Consider the following 18,979-nt stretch of genomic DNA (forward strand, 5'->3'; position numbering starts at 1 on the left):
ATCCTAGTTCTGCCACTAAACTTCTCTGATTCACCCTGAGGAAGTCCTGTGAAACTGTGTCATGTGGTCATTAGGTCTAAAGTTATTTTGCAGAAGACTAATGACGTTTGAAGGAACTTCTTCCAGGTGTAGGAAACACATAAAATATATTATCTTTTTAAAAGTTCTGATGGGAGTCCTCTACCCTCATTTTAAGTTGTTTTAAGAGGCAGAAAAGAAAAAGGAATAGAAGTAGGGGAGAAAATGATGGAAATGCTTGAGTAGTTTGGACTCAGCCCCGAGTTGGAGATTAGTATCAAAGATGCCATACTGATTTCTTGAGGGAAGAGCAAGTGGAAAGGTCCTGAAGTGGGAGTGTGCCTGGTGTGTTCAAGAACCAGCAAGGAGGCCAGTGTGGCAGGTGGGAGTGGAGTGCCTGAAATGAGATGGGACCGTAGAGGTAATGGGGTGGGGGCAGATTAGGGACAACTTTTTTTTTTTTTTTTTTGCGGTACGCGGGCCTCTCACTGTTACAGTGGTGGCCTCTCCCGTTGCGGAGCACAGGCTCTGGACGCGCAGGCTCAGCGGCCATGGCTTACGGGTCCAGCTGCTCCGCGGCATGTGGGATCCTCCCAGACCGGGGCACGAACCCGTGTCCCCTGCATCGGCAGGCAGACTCTCAACCACTGCGCCACCAGGGAAGCCCCCTAGGGGCAACTTTTAAGAGATAGGAAGAGAGTTGGAGGATTTTGAATAGAGGAGTGACATGATCTGCTTTAATTTTAATAGGACCACCCTGGCTACTGTGATGAGACCAAAAGAGGGGAAGTGTGAAATGTTTATATTAATAGTAATGGCTTTCATTTATATAGGAATCACATAGCATTTATAATAACATTAGGCATTTATATGGCATTAATAATAGCAATGCCGAGGCCCTTTTAATACATTCCCTCAAAAGAGCTTTCAACAGCTGTCATCACTCAAAGGTCACAAAGTATCTATCCAGACTGGCACCAGTAATAAAGGTTGTGGTAGTCTCAGGAACTAAAATCACACAGAGTTGCTTGGGAGATTTCATAGTGGAAAGGATACTTAGGCCAGGACTTGACCAGTGGGTAGGATTTGGAGAGGTGAGAAAGAGAAGGGTGGGTATTCCAGCCACGCAGTACTGCGTGAGCAGAAGTGTGGGGCTGGAAAGGCAGGTGTTGGGTGGAGGCTGGGGAGGTGCTGGTAGGAACTCCAGTACAGCTAGAGCAAGACGTATTTCACAAGGTGAAACAGGCCTCCCTCAGTATTTCCTGGGGATTGGTTCCAGGACCTGCCGTGGATGCCGAAATCTGCAGATGCTCAAGTCCCGTGGTCAGCCCTCTGTATCTGTGGGTTCTACATCCGCAGGTACCGAGGGCTGACTGTGCTAGAGAAGTAGGTTGGTGCCCGAGTGCAGAGTGCCTTGAATGTCTCATAATGGGAAGGATGAATACCCAGCTAGGAAAATACTCTGAGAGTTACTAATACACTACAGATGGCAGAGGGTAGGTCAAGTCTTGCTTACTCATAATACAATTAAGGTCTAATTGCGATGACAAAACCAGGAAGGTTTTACTATACTTAGGACTCCTTGACTTTCTGGATGAATAAATTGGTGTGCAGCCACAGAGATGGGGGAGAAGTGACAACTGCCAAAACCCCTTTCTTCTTTCTGCGTTTGGCAGTATTCGTCCCTGGTATGCCTTAGCATTTTGACTCTTACCCCTATTGGATGTCTGCTGTATGCTGATTAACCTTTTGAAAATGATCTGTTGTCCTATTAAGTCTATAGTTTAGTTATATGGTTTAACATATAATTATATATAACATTGTTATATAAATAAATTATATAATTTAATTCTCACATCAGTCCTGTAAGGGTGGTAGTCTACTCACCATTTCACAAATGAGGAAACTAAGGTTCTGAGAGGTTCTGAGAGTAACTTGCCCCACATTATAGAATTTTGCAAATGTCACAGAGTCCACAGTTACATGCTTTGTAGTCAACCCTGTGTCACCTCTCTGTTTCCCTTTGTTCAGATAGGAGCTCTGGAAGATAGATGAAGAGGCAGCATAGCTCTGCTTCATGTGCGTGGTGAGAAAGACGAGAAAAGGGTCCCCAGCAGCTCCTGCATGTGGAGTGAAGATGGGGTGTCCCTGGTCACTGTAGGAGGAATGTACTCAGAGGCCCTGCCTCAATTATTTGGCAGCAGTTGCGTGTATTAGGAAATCGCAGTAAAAGTCAAACTGTCTTAGTTCATAGGTCTTGATATTGGTTGACATATTTTACACATGGAATATGGAAGGCAGGGCCTAATCTAAGAGGCAGAGCTACCTGGCTACACCGGTGAACAGACAAGTCAGCTGCAGGGGGAGATGGAGACAGCCTGTTCCTTCAGACTCTTGTCCGCGGCCATGGAGCTGCTACATGGAGGGGCGTTTTTAGTATGTTTGTAGGATGGATTTCTAATCGTATGAGGCTGGTAAACATGTCCATGGCTGCGTAGGTCTCGGAGAGGTAGGTTGTACTTGCCTGATCTCTGGAAGATCAGAAGTGGATCAGAGCAGGTGAAGTGGCATTTGCCAGCCAGGCTTGTGGCATTCTAGCTAGACCCCTGTCTGCAGGACACTCTTGCTTTGTCTCTTTCTTCTGTTTCTTTCCTGGCTGTGTCTGCCACAGCAGGTCTCAGTGAATTAACAGTTGGTAGTACTATGATCTGAATATTAGGCAGATGGAGAATTGCTTAAGATTTTTAAAAATCAGTGTTTAGGATTGTCGAATATATAAATACCAATTCCAGAGCATCAGAGGTCAACTCTAATTGCATATTTGTAGAGCCAGTGGGTTAATGAGAAGTTTTTTGAAGTAGCAGATTTTGATTCGGAATCACTTGATAGTCATGTATAAAAATTTAGATATAGGCCCTTCCCCCCCAAATTGGGTCTTTTCCCTTTCTTAGTCTTCCTCATCTCCTCCTTCCAGCTTCCCCACATTCCCAAAGCTTCTAGGAAGCAATTTACATTCTTCCACAGCATTAACTCATCCTTGCTTTTTGGCACATGGTGTCTTTGTCGATGAATATTTACTTCTTTTCAGGTGATTCAGGAAAGGCCATTTCTGAAGATGTAAACGTTTGATAATGATCAGGTCAGGAATAAAGATGAGATGAAAGCCTTTTATTATTGCCTCATGTTGGAACTTGTGATAACCCGAACAGTCTGTACTCTTTAATCTCCAGAGTTAAGAATAATGGTTTCTGTGTTTTGGTTTTGCTCTGGTTATTTAAACAACTCTGTGGTAACAAGATGCCCTTTTCTTGCATCAGGAATCTTCTTATTATACCTTATCATACCACTGTACCTTTTGTTAACAATGCATCTCGCCTCTAGCCTGTGAGTATTGGAGCTTACATGGAAGTGGGGAGAAGGGAATAAATATTTCCTGATTGCTTACTCTGTGTGCCAGGATTAGGGCCTGGTTCTTTATACGTGTTATCTCATTTATTCTTCAAACAAGTCTAGGTAGATAGTATTATTCTTATCTTTTTAGTACAGAACTAGAATCTCAAGAGAAATTAACAGATTTGCCCAGGGGCACAGAGCTAGCAGTTACATTCAAGATTTGAACCAACACCTAACTCCAGAGTCCATGTTTTTTGTCACACTAACTACGCTAGGGATATAGGGTCCCAGGATCGCCGTAAGGAGGAAGTCCAGAGTGAATTCCAGGGCGTTCTTTGTCTTCTTCTATCCTGCATTGCTCCATTATTTCTATTTAGGTGAAATCGGCTTAACATGAACATAATAGATTGTCTTGACAGGAGAAATAAAAGAGAGCATTGTTATGTTTTAGGTTGTCATAGGAGAGGGGATCTAGAGGAGGATAGGATGAAAGTAAGAAAGAGCATTCCTTCTACTTTTTTGTGGGGTTGGAAGCAAAGGGAAATTGACTATCATGTAGATGTACATGTGAACCTCAAGGAAGTTTTAGCTTTGATCAGGAAGGCTATGGTAGGCTGTCTGTCTCCTTGGGTCCTAGCCCAGCTACCAAGGAAATCATCTACTTGATGCAGTAGATAAATAAGAAAAGTTTCCAGAAGAGTCGGATCAAATTCTGAAAGGAAAAAAGAAGAAGAAGAAGAAAAAAGAAATGGAAGAAAGCAACCAGATGAAGGAAAAGATGAAGCTCTGTGAACTCTGGCCCAGGGATGGGTTCATGAGGCTCCTTTCTTTGAATGGGGCCATAGCAGATATTCAATTCAGCAGTTATTTAATTGTGCTGCTACAAAGTGCCAGGCCTGTGTAAGGCACTCTGTAGAGCTAAGAGTAAAGCCTTGGGAAACTCATAGGCTGATGGGAACAATATAAAGCCAGGTACCTGCACTATCAAGTGGAGCAGGGGCTATAGGGAGGAAGCCGATTCAGTGGAGAAAATCAGACAGACTTGGGTTTTATTCTGGTCCATCATTAAGATGCTTTGTGACCCTGAGCAAGGTAACTTATGACTTCTGGGACTCAGTTTCTTCATCCCTAAAATGAGCACCTTGAAGGGATATTATAGTGGCAGGAGATGTATGTAAAATGCCTGGCATGTAGTAGACTTCAATAAATGGTCACAGTTTGATTATTTAGTACCCTGAATGCCTGATCTTGCTTCCTTATTTGCAGGAGCTATGCAGCTTTTACCCTCCTGGGACCGGGATGCCGAAGTCCAGAGGAGAATAGAACTAATTTCAAATAAGCAGCAAGTTTATGAATCAGGTGGTCAGGTAGAAGGTGGGGGCCAAATCCAGGATGGAGACATCTGAAAGAGTGTAGGCTAGGCTGCCAGCTGGAGACCCTAGGGAGTCACAGGTGGCAGGCTTGGTGGCAGAGCTGGTCAGGGCAGTTTAGCATGTCGGCTCTTGGAGCTTCTCCAGCTTGCTTTCAGTTTAGTGATTGGGGCAGGAGGCTACGTAGTCCAGGTGAGAGTAGACAAGAATAATCACTGTCGCAAAAGAATGAACCCTCCTGCCGTTAGGTGTGGTAGACAAGTGTGAGGGCTAGCAGCAACCAGCTCAGAGTTTGAGGGCTCAGATGACAGGTTCTCTCCGCTGTGACCTTGATTCTAGTGGGAGAGAAACCAACTCTGTGAAATCTCCCCAGGGTCTGCATGTTTACTTACTTATTGGGATGCTTTTTACTCTTATTAAAAATAATATTTCTTTTGTCTTGAATGATTATTTTTGAAAATGCAGAAAATACATATAGAAATCACCTATAACCTTACCGTCCAGATGTAACCATTTTTTAAAAGTAAATTTATTTATTTTATTTGTTTATTTTGGGGTGCTTTGGGTCTTTGTTGCTGTGCACGGGCTTTCTCTAGTTGCGGAGAGCATGGGCTACTCCTCGTTGCAGTGCGCGGGCTTCTCATTGCGGTGGCTTCTCATTGCGGAGGCTTCTCATTGCGGAGGCTTCTCATTGCGGAGCACAGGCTCTAGGCACACGGGCTGCAGTAGTTGTGGCACTTGGGCTCAGTATTTGTGGCTTGCGGGCTCTAGAGCACAGGCTTAGTTGCTCCGCCGTGTGTGGGATCTTCCTGGACCAGGGCTAAAACCCGTGTCCCCTGCATGGGCAGGCGGATTCTTAACCACTGCACCACCAGGGAAGCCCCCAGATGTAACCATTGTTAATACTCTTGCTGTGTTCCTTTCAGACATTTTCCTATTATGATGCATATTAATATACATATTCATGTTCATTTAAATAAAATGGGGTTGGACAATACTTAATATTTTGTAAGATTACAAAATACTGTCGTTGCCAGTTTTTATTTTATATCATTTAAATGGATGCATAGTATTCTATTGTATGAATTTATATAATTCCCTGTTGTGGGACATTTATCCTTTAGCTAATTTTCTGCAATTATAGATTTTGTGGTAAATACTTTGTCAATAAGTCTGTGAAGATGTATACAATTCATCCATGAAATGGATTGCTAGGTCAAAGGATAAGCCGAATTCTAAGGGTTTTTATTTCAACAAATTGTCGTGCAGAAAGGCTATATAAAATTGGCACTCCTGCTGGCAAGTATGTGCAAACATTCATTTTCCCAAAGCATCAACAGCAGTGGATAATATCATGATGAGGGAAATGTCTCTAGTTTGGTAGATGAAAATGCTATATGTTTTAGTTTTTTGTGCTGTTGATTTGTAAAGGTAGCTCCAGTGCTCACACCACTTACATTTGCCATTCCTTCCTTCTTCTCTGATGGTGGTTTTCTATTTTGCAGCATTGCTGGGAGCCTGGTGTATTCCTACATCACTTTCTCTGAAGAGCAGCTGAGCAAACAGTCAGAGGCCAGTAACAAGCTGGACATTAAGGGGAAAGGAGCAGTATGACCAGAGGATTGCATCAGCTACATAGGCCCAAGTTTTTGATCAGCTCGGAACACTGGCAGTTCTTACACAGATTCTGAGGTGTCTTGATTATGGAGAAAATACCATTCCTTTGCACTTGTACAATCTGAGGATTGATTGCTGCCTTTTAAAATTTTGTGAAAGAGACTTATAATTGACTCTTTTAAATATGCCATTTGAATTAATTTATATCAGACTGGAAACTGTACTGGGCTTTTTAATTTATTTTTCTTCTATGCCAACAGTGAAACGTCAATGTTCTGAAAATATTTTATTCCATAGTTTGATATCCAGGTGTCCCTGAGAGCTGCGTATATGAAGTGCTTCACCTGGAGCCTCATCATTCACATCGTTGCTGCGTCTGGAGGCACTTGAGCCTTCCTTCTGCTGGAAATGCAGCCAAGGATCTTAAATTTCTCTTCTTTGAATTTTCTTTCTTAACAATTGCATTTTCTTCATAAGGATGTCATCACTCCTTTTGCCAAAGATGACATCTTTGGCGCTAAAGAAATGTGTGCGGCTTTGAAGTGTATTGGTTGCCACGCTGGCTTCCCTAAGAACTCATGGGATGAACAGAGTGCTTTCCTTGAAAATATCCTGTTCCCTCTTTGTTGTGTAGGATGAGGATAATGAAGGGACGGAGGAAGTAGGCCTTTTCTTCATTTATTCGTCTGTCTCTGATTCATTCATTCGACTAAAATGTATTGAGTATGTAGTTATGTGCCAGGCATTGTGCTAAGTGCTGGGGGTAAAGGGATGTTTTGGAGGTAGTTGCCTTGATCTCACTCCTGCTATAGTGACCAAGGGTTAGACAGAGGACTTAGCTCTGTTGATTTATTTAGAAGACGTTGTGACTATGAACAAGTCATGGAAATTTTTTCAGCTCTCAGAAACTGCAGATCTGTAAGCAGGGTTGGAAGCACCTGTCTACCAGCCCCACGGCGATGCGAAACCACATGCTACAGTGTATGTCACATGTATGTGAAAAGCTGCAATTGTAAACCATGCAACTCAGCCTTTCTTCTCTGAGTGAGAGTGGCATGCAGGGAAGGGGACCATCATGTTTCCCCATGCTTCCCACCTCTGGGTTTGGTTGCTGCTCTTTTTACTCATCCTTGAAACAATATGTCTACATCTTATATTTTTGAGTGTATGGTTTGAGGAGAAAGGCTGGTTAGATGTTTCTCCACTGTCGATGCTTGGACTGTCTCTGGCAGTGTCAGTGTTGGAGCCATCACCTTCCTTTCCACTTGAGTGGCACGAGCATACCTATTTCCTTTGGACGCTCCCACCTACATCCCACCTCCCTTGGTCACTTGATGGGCATGCCCGCTTCTCTCAAGACCGGCGCTGCATCCTGGAGAGCAGCTGTGGATGGGCATATGCCTAAATTGCCTCTTTGGGTGGGTCAGGTGTTAACTCGAACACAGTAGTGTGACTTGGCTTAGAGACATCCATTGACTTTGGAGATGAGTGTTTGCTCAGGCCAGCTGTGCAATCATTGTGTAAGAGGCTGGGTACCTTTGTGTTGGTGTACACTCTGGCTTCCATTTCATTAGGTTTGCAATCTACTGGCCTTTGTTGACCTAAACAGTTAGTATTTTGGGGCCTCAACAGGGGACCTGGAAGGTTTTGATTTCTTTTTATTTTTGAAAAAGTATTATATTGAGGTCATTTCACGTTCATATCTTTCCCTTATTTTGTCTTTATTGAAGCCTGGCCGGTGGTACTGGGTCCCTAGAATTAGCCTCATGGCCAACTCCTAAGTTACAAGCTCCAGGTAAGGGGTCCTAAGGCTCACTTTTTTCCAGTATTATGTGAGCTGAGAAAATTCAAGTGGGAGAATAGGATATTATCTTGTACAAGATATCTTGTTGTCCCTGTTTTATTGATAAGAAAGCAAGACTCAGAGAAAGTTAGGTGACTTGCTAGTAAGTCACAATTCCTGTTTTTTCCACTGAACCATGCTGCCAATGATAACCTCCCTTCTCCTCTGAGGGAGTGAGGAAATGGGGCTGCCAGCTAAGCTAGCTTGAGCTCTTTCAGGGAGGCAATCTGTTGATTGAATTTGGAGTCAGAGAGGAATAGGCTTTGTGAATCAGGGAGAATGATGGGTCAGTCTACATGCCTGAGCTTCTGTCTCACTTCCAGGCTGGCCTCGGTTGATATGCACTTCTGGCTGTGAATGTTGCTGCCACTGCCTGGTTTTGCCACTGGGGACAGTGGGAAGTCGTGGGAGCTAATTTTAGCAGTTCTGTTCCTTCTTCTGTCAGCCACATGGAGGAGGGGACTTTAATGTTAGAAATACTTTGTGTGCATTTAGAGGTGTTGGACTAAAACCCCACCAGGGGTTGAACTGCTTCTTGGATATCAGGTTCCCTTGAAGATCTGTCATCTCTCCAGGTTTATTTGAGGAAATCATGAATAGTTATAACTTCACTAGATGCACATGACCTCAGGGCTCCTGGCCTATGCTGAACTTTCTGGATGCTTAGAAGCAGTAGAGTAGTTTACAGCTTCTGCTCTGTCCATGTTGCTTGCTGGATGCCCCCTTCAACTGCCACCAACATTTCAAGATAAGAGAAAGAAGCCTGGAGAAGTTGGAGATTGAATAGACTGGCCAACCAGTTTTGAAGTTTGTTTTCAATTACGTGCAGGCTTGGTTATGGCACACACAAAGAGATTTACCTGGTATTCCAGCATCTTATAAGGCAAAAGTTCTTTGACCTGTTAACTACCTCTTGGAAGAAAGAGACAGTATAGAGTTAAATGCTTAAATTTGCCCTTTGAGACAGATGAGCTGTGGTGAGAATTTTGAAAGCACATTAGTGACTAGTGGCTCCTCTTCTTGAGTCAGTGACAGTGATGTTGTCTTTGGCCAGTCTGTTTTTAAGGCAGTGCCAGATTGATTTGAATAACCCTGGTTGGCCAGGGTACACATTGCTAACATGTCAGGTGATTTTTAATACCCTTATATGGCAGTTGGCTGTATGAGTCAGTCATTTGTAGGACCCAACTTGCACGTAGGTTAAGAAAGAAAAGTATGTTTGCAAGTTTGTTGTTTGTAGTCCTAGTGTATCAGGAATGCATGGTAAGTTCACATCAGTAACGCTGATGTAGGATCTTCGTGGAAAGAATAGTAGAATTTCACTTTTGACTGGTTTGGGAAGGAACCCAGGATTTGGGGAGGGCCTGCCTTTGCTTTCATTATTATGGCGTCATTCAGTGAGCAAAGATTGACTGTTTAATTCCAGACATTATGCTAAGCTCTGGGGCATCTGAGGTGAAGAGGGCAGGGTTCTTGTTCTCAAGGAATGTATAATTCTTTAGCCAGACCCCGATTGAGATGAAAGGAGTCCGTGATTTATGAGTAAGAGCTGCCTGCACAGTTGTCAGCACTGCTGATCAGGGGTGTCCCACCCACTGCGCTGAATGAAGCACTTTTTTAATCTAAGAGGAGTTATAACTCCTACTAGTCCCCCAGCTCTGAGATGCGTGCCAGGCCATTAGACTTCTGTGACTAGCCTGGGTCCCTCCTCCCTCTCGTGCGTGCATTCTTGCTTCCTCAGAGCTACAGCTGTGTACTACTGGTCCTCCTTGTGAATGAGGCTGTAATTGATTTTTCCCTCCCTGAGGGGAAAAAAAGATACTCAGAATAAATGAGATAACAGATGCAAACTACTCAGCACAACGCCTCCTACATATTAGGCACTCAGCACATGTTGTTATTGTCATTATTTCATGGTAAGACTATAGGCAAAGATTAAGATTCTTAATTTGTGCTCCTTAAAATGCTAGAGGCTGGGCAGTGTATTTCTTTTAAAATGTGACCCTATACTTTCTTGCCTCTAGAATGCTTAGTTTCAAAGAACAGTTTCTGCTCACGGTTAAAGAATGGTTTCTGCTCACGGCCGTCTTTTATTAAATACCTACTGGATATAATTGTGGATATTGTGTGATGCAGGTGAATCCATCTGTTTAAAAAAAAATAAAATTACTTTCGTATTTTGGTAAATTAAAAACAAAAAAAAGAAAGAAAAATTATTTTCTACCTGAGAGGAAGATAATTAGACTTCAGAATGGTGATTCCGTTAAAACTTCCCCAGTTTGTCACCTTAAGGTAGCTCCTGTATCGGTCAGACATTCCTTCTTCCCTTCTCCGAATTAAATGCATCAACTTCATGCTGCCTCTGTGTCCAGGCTTTTGTCAGTTGGTGTTTGTGAACCTCTGGCACCATTGCTGTTTTCTAAACCTACCTTCTAGTTCTTACTGTTAGGGTGCCACTTCATCATGGTATGAGGAGGTATTCTATGGTGGGTTTTTTTTTAAGCTTGCTTTTTTGAAAATACTTTTTAAAAAGAAATCTACTGGTTAGATTTTTTTGTCTCACAAAAATGTTTTTAGAGATTATTTTGTTCATAAATGTTTCTTTCTCATGCTGATGATCAACTGAGTTTGTCTACAAATGTTGGCCTATCACAGTATTTTTTCAATACAGATTCTATTTACCAAATGACCATTTTAGTGTTTTTAAAAGGTACCGAGGATTGAGATATGTAAATCAGGTGACATAATATGAAAATTATGTGCCTAAATATTTTTGTAAAGGTGTCAAATAAATACTTTTTCTTCAACACATGTATTAAAATTTCTTTCTGAGTGCCTACAAAGACAGTCAAGAGCCATAAGTATGCCTGAATTTAAGAGGATGGCATCCAAGTTAGTTAACTGAGACCCAGTAATAGAGAAAATACTGTTTGCCATTGTGATATTATGATTTATAATAAGAAATATACATTTGGTCTTTGTCCCTGTTCCTGGCACACAGCTCCTAAAACCCTTGTAATTTTCTTTTTTTTTTTTTTTTTTTTTTTTGTGGTAAACGGGCCTCTCACTGTTATGGCCTCTCCTGTTGCGGAGCACAGGCTCCAGACGCGCAGGCTCAGCGGCCATGGCTCACGGGCCCAGCCGCTCCGCGGCACGTGGGATCTTCCCGGACCGGGGCACGAACCCGTGTCCCCTGCATCGGCAGGCGGACTCTCAACCACTGCGCCACCAGGGAAGCCCCCTTGTAATTTTCTATAAGAGCTATAGGAACACCTTTTGTTACAGTATTTAGTATCGTTTCCAGTTCCTGAAATAGCTCCAGAGCCATAACAGTGAAATGGGTGTCTTTCCTTAGCATCTTTCAACCATACCTGAGTTTATGTTAATGAGGTGACTTTTGGAAACTCCCTAAGGCTGGAAGCTGGTTGCCCAGGGAACCAACTGAATGATTTATATTGGAACTTTCAACCTCCACACACCCGCCCCCTCCAAGTGGAGGGGAGAGGGGCAGGAGGTTAAATCAATCACTAAATGGCCAATCATTTAGTCAATCATGTCAACATAATGAAGCCTACATAAAAATCCATGAACTTTGAGATCTGGACAGCTTCCAGATTATCGAACATGCATAAGTGCTGGGATGATGATGCTTCTGGAGAGGGCATGGAATCTCGGCACCCTTCTCCATGTACTTGCCCTCTGCATCTCTTCCATCTGCTGTTCCTGATTTGTATCCTTTTGTAATAAACTGGTAGTTTAGTAAGTAAACTGTTTTCCTGAGTTCTGTGAGCCACTCTTAACAAATTAATCCAATGTGAGGAGAGGGTGTGATATATAGCTGTTTGTTCAGAAGCACAGGTAACAATCTGGATTTGTGATTTGTGTCGGAAATGGGTTGGGGAACAGTCTTGTGAGACTGAGCCCTTAGCCTGCAGGATCTGATGCTAACTCCGGGTACATAGTGTCGGAACTGAATTACAGTTCCTGTTACAGGAACCTGTGTAGCAGACTGGCTTGGTAGGGAAAGAAACACACATTTGGTGACCAGAAATATTGTGAGTAGAGCATTGAGAAGAAGACCCAGGGGCAGTTTTTCTTTTATAACCATTCAATGCTTTGCATGAATAGCACATATGACTAAATAACCAGTGTCTTTGGTGTACTTGTGGTAAGCTGAAAGGGAAAAAAGTGCTGATAACCTCTCTGCTTTTAAAATATTTCATCTGCTTCATCGTGTTTAAGACTCTCAGTAGCTTTATTAGGAAATAACCCCCAAATAAAACATGCTCATCAGGAAGCATTTTTTGGTACTGGCACACTCAACAGAGGTAGAAGTATATTAAGGCATTAAAAAAAAAAAGTGGTAAAACATAAAATTTACTATCCTGATACTTTTGAAGTGTACAATTCAGTCATATAATGTATATTCACATTGTTGTGCAATCAGTCTCCAGAACTTTTTCATCGTAAAACTGAAATCCATAACCATTAAAGAGCTCCCCATTTCCCCCTTCCCCCTAGTCCCTGGCAGCTACCATTCTACTTTCTGTCTCTCTGAATTTGACTACTCTAGATAACTCATATGAGTGAAATCATACAGTATTTGTCATTTTGTGATTGTCTTATTTCACTTAATGTCCTTGAGGTTCGTCCGTGTTGTAGCACGTGTCAGAATTTCTTTCTTTTTTGAGGCTGAATAATTTTCCATTGTATGTATATACCAGCTTTTGTTTATCCGTTCACCCACTGACGGACACTTTGGTTTCTTCCACCTTGTGGCTATTGTGAATAATACTGCCAAACAAGCCAAGCTGTCACTTTGGGTTGCTCTAACAAGTTGCCACAGACTGGGTAAACAACATTTTTTTTCTCACAGTTCTGAGGCTGGGATGTCCAAGGTCAAAATGCCAGCAGATCTGGCATCTGGTAAGAGCCCACCTCCTGGTTTGCAGATGTCCATCTTCTCATATCCTCACGTGGTGGAGAGCAGAGAGGAAGCAAGCTGTCTTGATTTTTCTTATAAGGGCTCTAATCCTGAGTGTCTCCACCTTCATGACCTAATTACCTCCCAAAGGCCCCATCTCCAAATACCATCTTATTGGGGATTGAGGTTTCAACATATAAATTGGGGGAGGGGGATGGGACACAAAATCTATAGGAGTGGGTGTGCGAATATGCTTTCGATTCTTTTTGGAGTTGCTAGGTCATATAATAATTCTATTTTTAATTTTTTGGGGAGTTGCCATACTGTTTTCCATTGTGGCTGTGCTATTTTACATTCCCACCAGTAGTGCACAAGGGTTCCAGTTTCAACACTTGTTATTTTCTGTTTTATTGATGGTAGCCATCCTACTGGGTGTGAGGTGATATGTTACTGTGACTTGTATTTTCCTAATGATTAATGAGCATTTTTTCATATATTCTTTGGCCACTTAATATACTTTCTTTGGAGAAATGTCTATTCAAGTCCATTTTTTTAATTGGATTTTTTTGTTCTTGAATTTTAGGTATTTCTTCATAAATATCCTGAATTTTAACCCCTTATCAAATATATTATCTACAAATATTTTCTCCCATTCTGGAGGTTGCCTTTTGATTCTTGTTGACTGGTGTCCTTGATGTAGTTTTAAATTTTGACGTAGTGCAATCTGTCTATTTTTACTTTTGTTGACTGTGCTTTTGGTATCATATCCAAGAGATAATTGCCAAATCCATTGTCATGAAGCCTTTCGTCTACGTTTTCTTCTAAGAGTTTTATAATTTTAAGTCTCGGATCTGTTTTTAGTTAGTTTTTGTGTATGGTTCAAGGTAAGGATCCAGCTATTTTTTTTTTTTTTCCATGTGAATATCCAGCTTTTCTGGCACCAGTTGTTGAAGAGACTGTCCTTTAAGGCATGTGTTTTAATCAACTTTTAAATATCATCTTAGAGTTTTTTTCTTTCTAATTTGTGAGATATATGCTCTTTCACGCAGCCCCTTGCTGGTTTATCGTCTCGCATGGCTTCCGCACACAGGGCCCTCGGTTATTGGGGAGCAGCACGGTAGAGGCACTGTCGAGAGGGGCAGAGCGCAGAGCTGGGGACTTTGTGTATCCACAGCAGGTGAGCAGTGACCACGTGCCCCCAGGACTTCTTCCCTGCAGCTCTCATCACATCTGTTTGTTCATCCATCCATCGAGCAAGACTGAGCTCACTGAGGCCAGCGCACAGCCTGTAGCAGAGGCCTGGCACGACCTTGTTTTACAGGTGAAGCTGAGGGAGGTACAGCTGTGCACTGTGGTTGTGGAACCCACATTCCAATCCTGATCAGCCTTTGCTCTTCCCCACGGCACTGGATACTAGTTTCTCCTCGTCTGCTTGTAATATACTTGGTGGTACCAAGCTCATCACCACCATATGCCTGTCAGTTGGCATTCTTCATTCAGAGTTCACACACAGTGGACTTAAAGCTGGCAGGAGCTGGTGGCTGGTGGAGCCTGAGTAGGCAAAGCAGCCATGCTTTTCAGTTACGCTGATGGTGCCCTCTTGTGGCCACAGCTACCACTGGGGGAATCTATGATGGAAAGCAATTTGCTTTCCAGGAAGGAGAAAAGCACTATGATTTACTTATTTATGCCTGCTAAATGCTGTTACAGAGTTAGGCCTCTATCATGCGTTTTCATGGGACAACGTACAAATGGTGGCTTAAACAAGGCTGGGGGATTTGTCCCTCAGCTGATAAACTGAAATCTGGACTTTGATTCCAAAACCTTTTTTCCAAAGAATTCCAGATAACATCCCTGCGTTAGGAGAATGCAGTAGGAGAGTTTCACCAGAGCGCCTCATCATGTCTGCTTATCCTTCAGGTAACTTATTTTTTTCAGTGGATATTTTTGAGGCCAGTATCTACACATGATGACAGAATCATGAAATTATCTGAGCTATATGTAAGAATCTATGGGAGGAAGAATGCCATTCTACCTGGGAATGGTAGGAAAAATTTCTTGGGAGAAACTGCCTTTGAGCTGATTCTTGAGGGACAACTAGGATTCAACTGAGAAGCTATTGGAGGGACAGGCCTCCAGCATTCCAGGGCCACTGTATCTGTTTCTGTCTGGAATGCATTCCACCCCTCCCCCCATGTCTTTAGAGCACATGCCCCCATCTCTGTGGGCCTTCCTTGGCCAGCGGATCTGAAATGGTACCCCACCATACTCCCTTCCCCTTCCATGCTTTATCTCCACAGCACTTGTCTCCTCTCATCAAATTTAAGCCTAATGAAGGCAGAGATGTTGGTCTGTTTTGTTTGCTCTTGTGTCCCTGGCACAGCACGTAGAAGAGTGCTGGGTAACGTTGTAGGGACACAGTATTTCCTGAATTGAATACATCTAGACAAAGAGTAGCCAGTTAATAGCTACATTTTTTGAGCACAGCAAGGCAGAAACATAGCCTCTTCTTCATTTCACAAAGATTATGCCAGCTGCAGTATTTGGATTGTATACTGTAGACGGACAAATTCAAATCTTACAGGGCCCAGGCAGGAAAGAAGTGTGAATCTGAAAGAATGCAATCAGTACATACAACAGTGAGTGGTAGGGCTTGTGGTACCTACCTGCTTGAAGGCATTCGAATTAAAACAAATCTGCCAGCCAGGTTTGGCCCACTAGCTACCAGTGTGCCTAAATCAAGGAACTGCTATAGATCAGATTTGCACAATAACAAGATCGCTGAGGTTGCTGTGCAGCTTACTGTCAGGTGGTGGTCAAAGAAGGGTGGGACTGTACAGGTAAGTACATCAGCTAGAGAAGGATGCACAGTCCTGCTGAGAAATGATGGGGTCCTAACGCGGTTGTGAAAGCACGGCAGAGAAACAGGATTTGAGTTATTTTAGGAGGTAGAATTAATAGGTGATGATGAGATCTGTTTCTATTTTTTGTTTATAAGTAAAACTGTGGTGAATTTTTTTTTTTTTTGGCTGAAATCTAATGTCTTCAGGAGACCAAACATGAACATCGTTAAGTATTTATCTTAGGTTTCCAAGTGTTTTCCAAAAAGGTAAATTTGAAGTGTAGCCATGGAACAGAGTACATCCACTACCCACAGTAAAAATAAGTTTACTGAGCATTTGCTACATGCTAGGGAGGCATTTCTTCTTGGCACCTTACATATAAGTACATTCGAATCCTCTAAACTGTCCTTTAATATAAGTCCCATTATTAACTTTATTTTAGAGGTGAGGAAACAGGCACAGGAAGGTCCCATTGTTGGACAGTGGTAATTGTGAGAAATTCTTTGCTGTACAGAATATAAATTTGCCTTCCTGTAAGGCCTACCTTTTGCTCTGAGTTCTTGGAGCTGCAGTACAGTGTAATGTCTGCATGTGGAGGAAATGTCAAATTATTCTTTTAAATCAAATTACATGAGTCCCCATCTTGCCATTTGGCAGGATATTCAATCTCAGTCCTTCTCTAAGGTTAGACAAGATTGAAGGGAGAGTCACCTGGTGCCTAGAATATAGAAGGGGGACATTCTTGTCTTCAGTCCCTCATGGTCACTGCTGAACTCATCTTAATGACTAACTCTAAGGTGTCCTTTGAAGGCAGGTGGCACCACAGATTCCAGACTTCGGCACAGTGATATTTTTTACTCCTGGAAGTTCCAGTGCCTTGAGTGCAGCCTGTCCTACACCCCATGCAGCCATTCCTTTGATGTCTTACTCAACGAGATTTGCATTCCAGCTTTTCCCAGAGCCTACTGACCATCTTTTCAATTTGCGGACTTTCTCCTTTCCAAAACTGACTTGTGGGAAACAGGCTGGGAGAAAATGTCGTTTGCAAGCAACGTCTGCTTTTTACCCCAGAACACACATCTTCCCAGAACGCAAAGATCCAACCTGGAAAAATACAAAGTGAACAAAATCCAAATGATTGGAAAGGTTAAGTCTTTCAACTTCTCAAGGTGGCTTAGTTTCCCCATTTGTAAGTTGGGGGAAATATCGTTTTGAGATTGGTTTATGAGTGTTTAGCCCAGTGCATGTAATGGCAATCACTCAATAATGGTACATGTATTATTTGCAATAGGCTTGTTTTAGCTGCCTGATGACCCTTTGTCTGTGATCAGCACATGCTCCTTTTGAGGGAATGGCTCTTCCCCAACTGTCCTAGCCAAATGAATCCAAAAGGAGCTCCCACCTTATGAGTTGGCTAAAGGATGGCTAATAGTATTCACTTCCCTGGCCATAGGGACTGATTGGCCAAGGGTTGAGCCCATGGCCCTAGCCACGCATACCTACTTATATAACTATTAAGTGTCGTGAAAGAAAGAGAGGGATCTGATCTTGTCTAAGAAGCTCAGTCTAAGGCTGTTGAAATTTGGACAAGTGATTTCTCCATTTTGGGCCTTAGGTTTTCCCTTCTATAAAATCAGAGGACTGAGTGGGAGGTTCCAGAAGGGCTACATCTGGGCTCTGGCAGGTTCCTCTCACCCACTTGCTGCTTCATGTACAGGCTGCTTCTTGGCTCTGCGGAAGGACCAGTGTACAGGGTTCTGTTGTGGCTGCCGTACCTAGCAAAGCACACCCTGCTATTTTACTTTCGGCTTCCTGTTTACCTTCCTCTTTGCCAGTTACATAACAAAGTAAAGGAAATTGGAATCAACTGCCAAGTGACTGCTACCAAATTTGAAGGCTACTACAAGCTTGTAGTTCTGAAATTCACATTGCTCTGAAAACCAAGTTTTTTCTTGAGTTTGTTGGCAAACTCATTTGGCAGCAGTATTTGACCTGAAATTTGTATGAATACGAATACATTTAATTGTGGACATAAGTGTTTTTACCATAGGTTCTATACCCTGCCATGGATCTTTTATAGAACAGATGTATTACCTCCATAAAATCTGAAAAATTCTGGCTATGGGGATTTTGGGTAGGGGATTATAGACCTGTACTACTACTAGGTCTTTATCTAGTACTTTCTGGGGATAAAAAAAATTGCCCATGTGTGATTTTATAATCCCTGTGATACTGGCACTGTGGGTATCATGCTTATTTTACAGATGGGCAGTTCAGCTGTTTATTTAGCACAATATGTATGACAAAAGTAGTGGCCAAATCAAGAGGGGAAATCTTGAAATATGGCTGAATTTGGATAAGTGGGATGGAAAGAGGTGGCATGGTGTAGAAAAGGCTGTTTGAATAGGAGGATTCTGAATAAAGTACAGCTGACCCTTGAATAGCGGGAGTGTTAGGGGTGCCTACCCCAATCCTGTGCAGTCGAAAATCCAAGTACTGCTATTTCTGCCTCCAAAACAAAGGGACTAGTAAATGACTCACCCAAGGGCAGGAAGCTGAGAGTTTGGATAGAATCAGGACTCAAACCCTAAATTCTTTTGATTCCCTATATTGTGATCTCCAATCAAACACTAACCTTCCCCCACACTTCAAGATATGTAAAATGGAAATACAGGTACTATATTTATTGGAAAAAGATACCCACGTATAAGAGGACCCAACACAGTTCAAATCTGTGTTTAAGGGTCAACTGTGCATATTTTAGACTATCCCTTGGTTGAAATGGAGGTATAATCAGAGATAAGGAAATCGAGTGGGTCAATCTTCTGAGAGTATAGTCAGAAAACAAACATGACCCTTCCTCTCATGAGGCTTACGATCACAAGGGGGTGATAATACTACAAAACCAAAATGGCCCCTGTGACTAGTGCTACATAGAAGACTTAAGTCTTTAGTAAGAGCCAGTGTAAAT

At 42.5% G+C, this 18,979-nt stretch overlaps 1 protein-coding gene across 1 annotated transcript in view; it reads left to right on the top strand.

The window, feature by feature from the left end:
• SLC35D1 (solute carrier family 35 member D1) overlaps positions 1-6,616 on the top strand; it is a 50,594-nt gene extending 43,978 nt beyond the window's left edge. The window contains exon 12 of the mRNA XM_029229027.1: positions 6,287-6,616. Coding sequence (XP_029084860.1) covers positions 6,287-6,395 — 109 coding nt within the window. The 3' untranslated portion in view covers positions 6,396-6,616. The remainder of the gene's footprint in view (positions 1-6,286) is intronic.
• The last annotated feature ends 12,363 nt before the right edge of the window (positions 6,617-18,979 follow it).

The sequence above is a fragment of the Monodon monoceros genome, unplaced genomic scaffold (genome assembly GCF_005190385.1).
Source record: "Monodon monoceros isolate NGI ecotype Baffin Bay Population unplaced genomic scaffold, NGI_Narwhal_1 Super_Scaffold_18, whole genome shotgun sequence".
NCBI lineage: Eukaryota > Metazoa > Chordata > Mammalia > Artiodactyla > Monodontidae > Monodon > Monodon monoceros.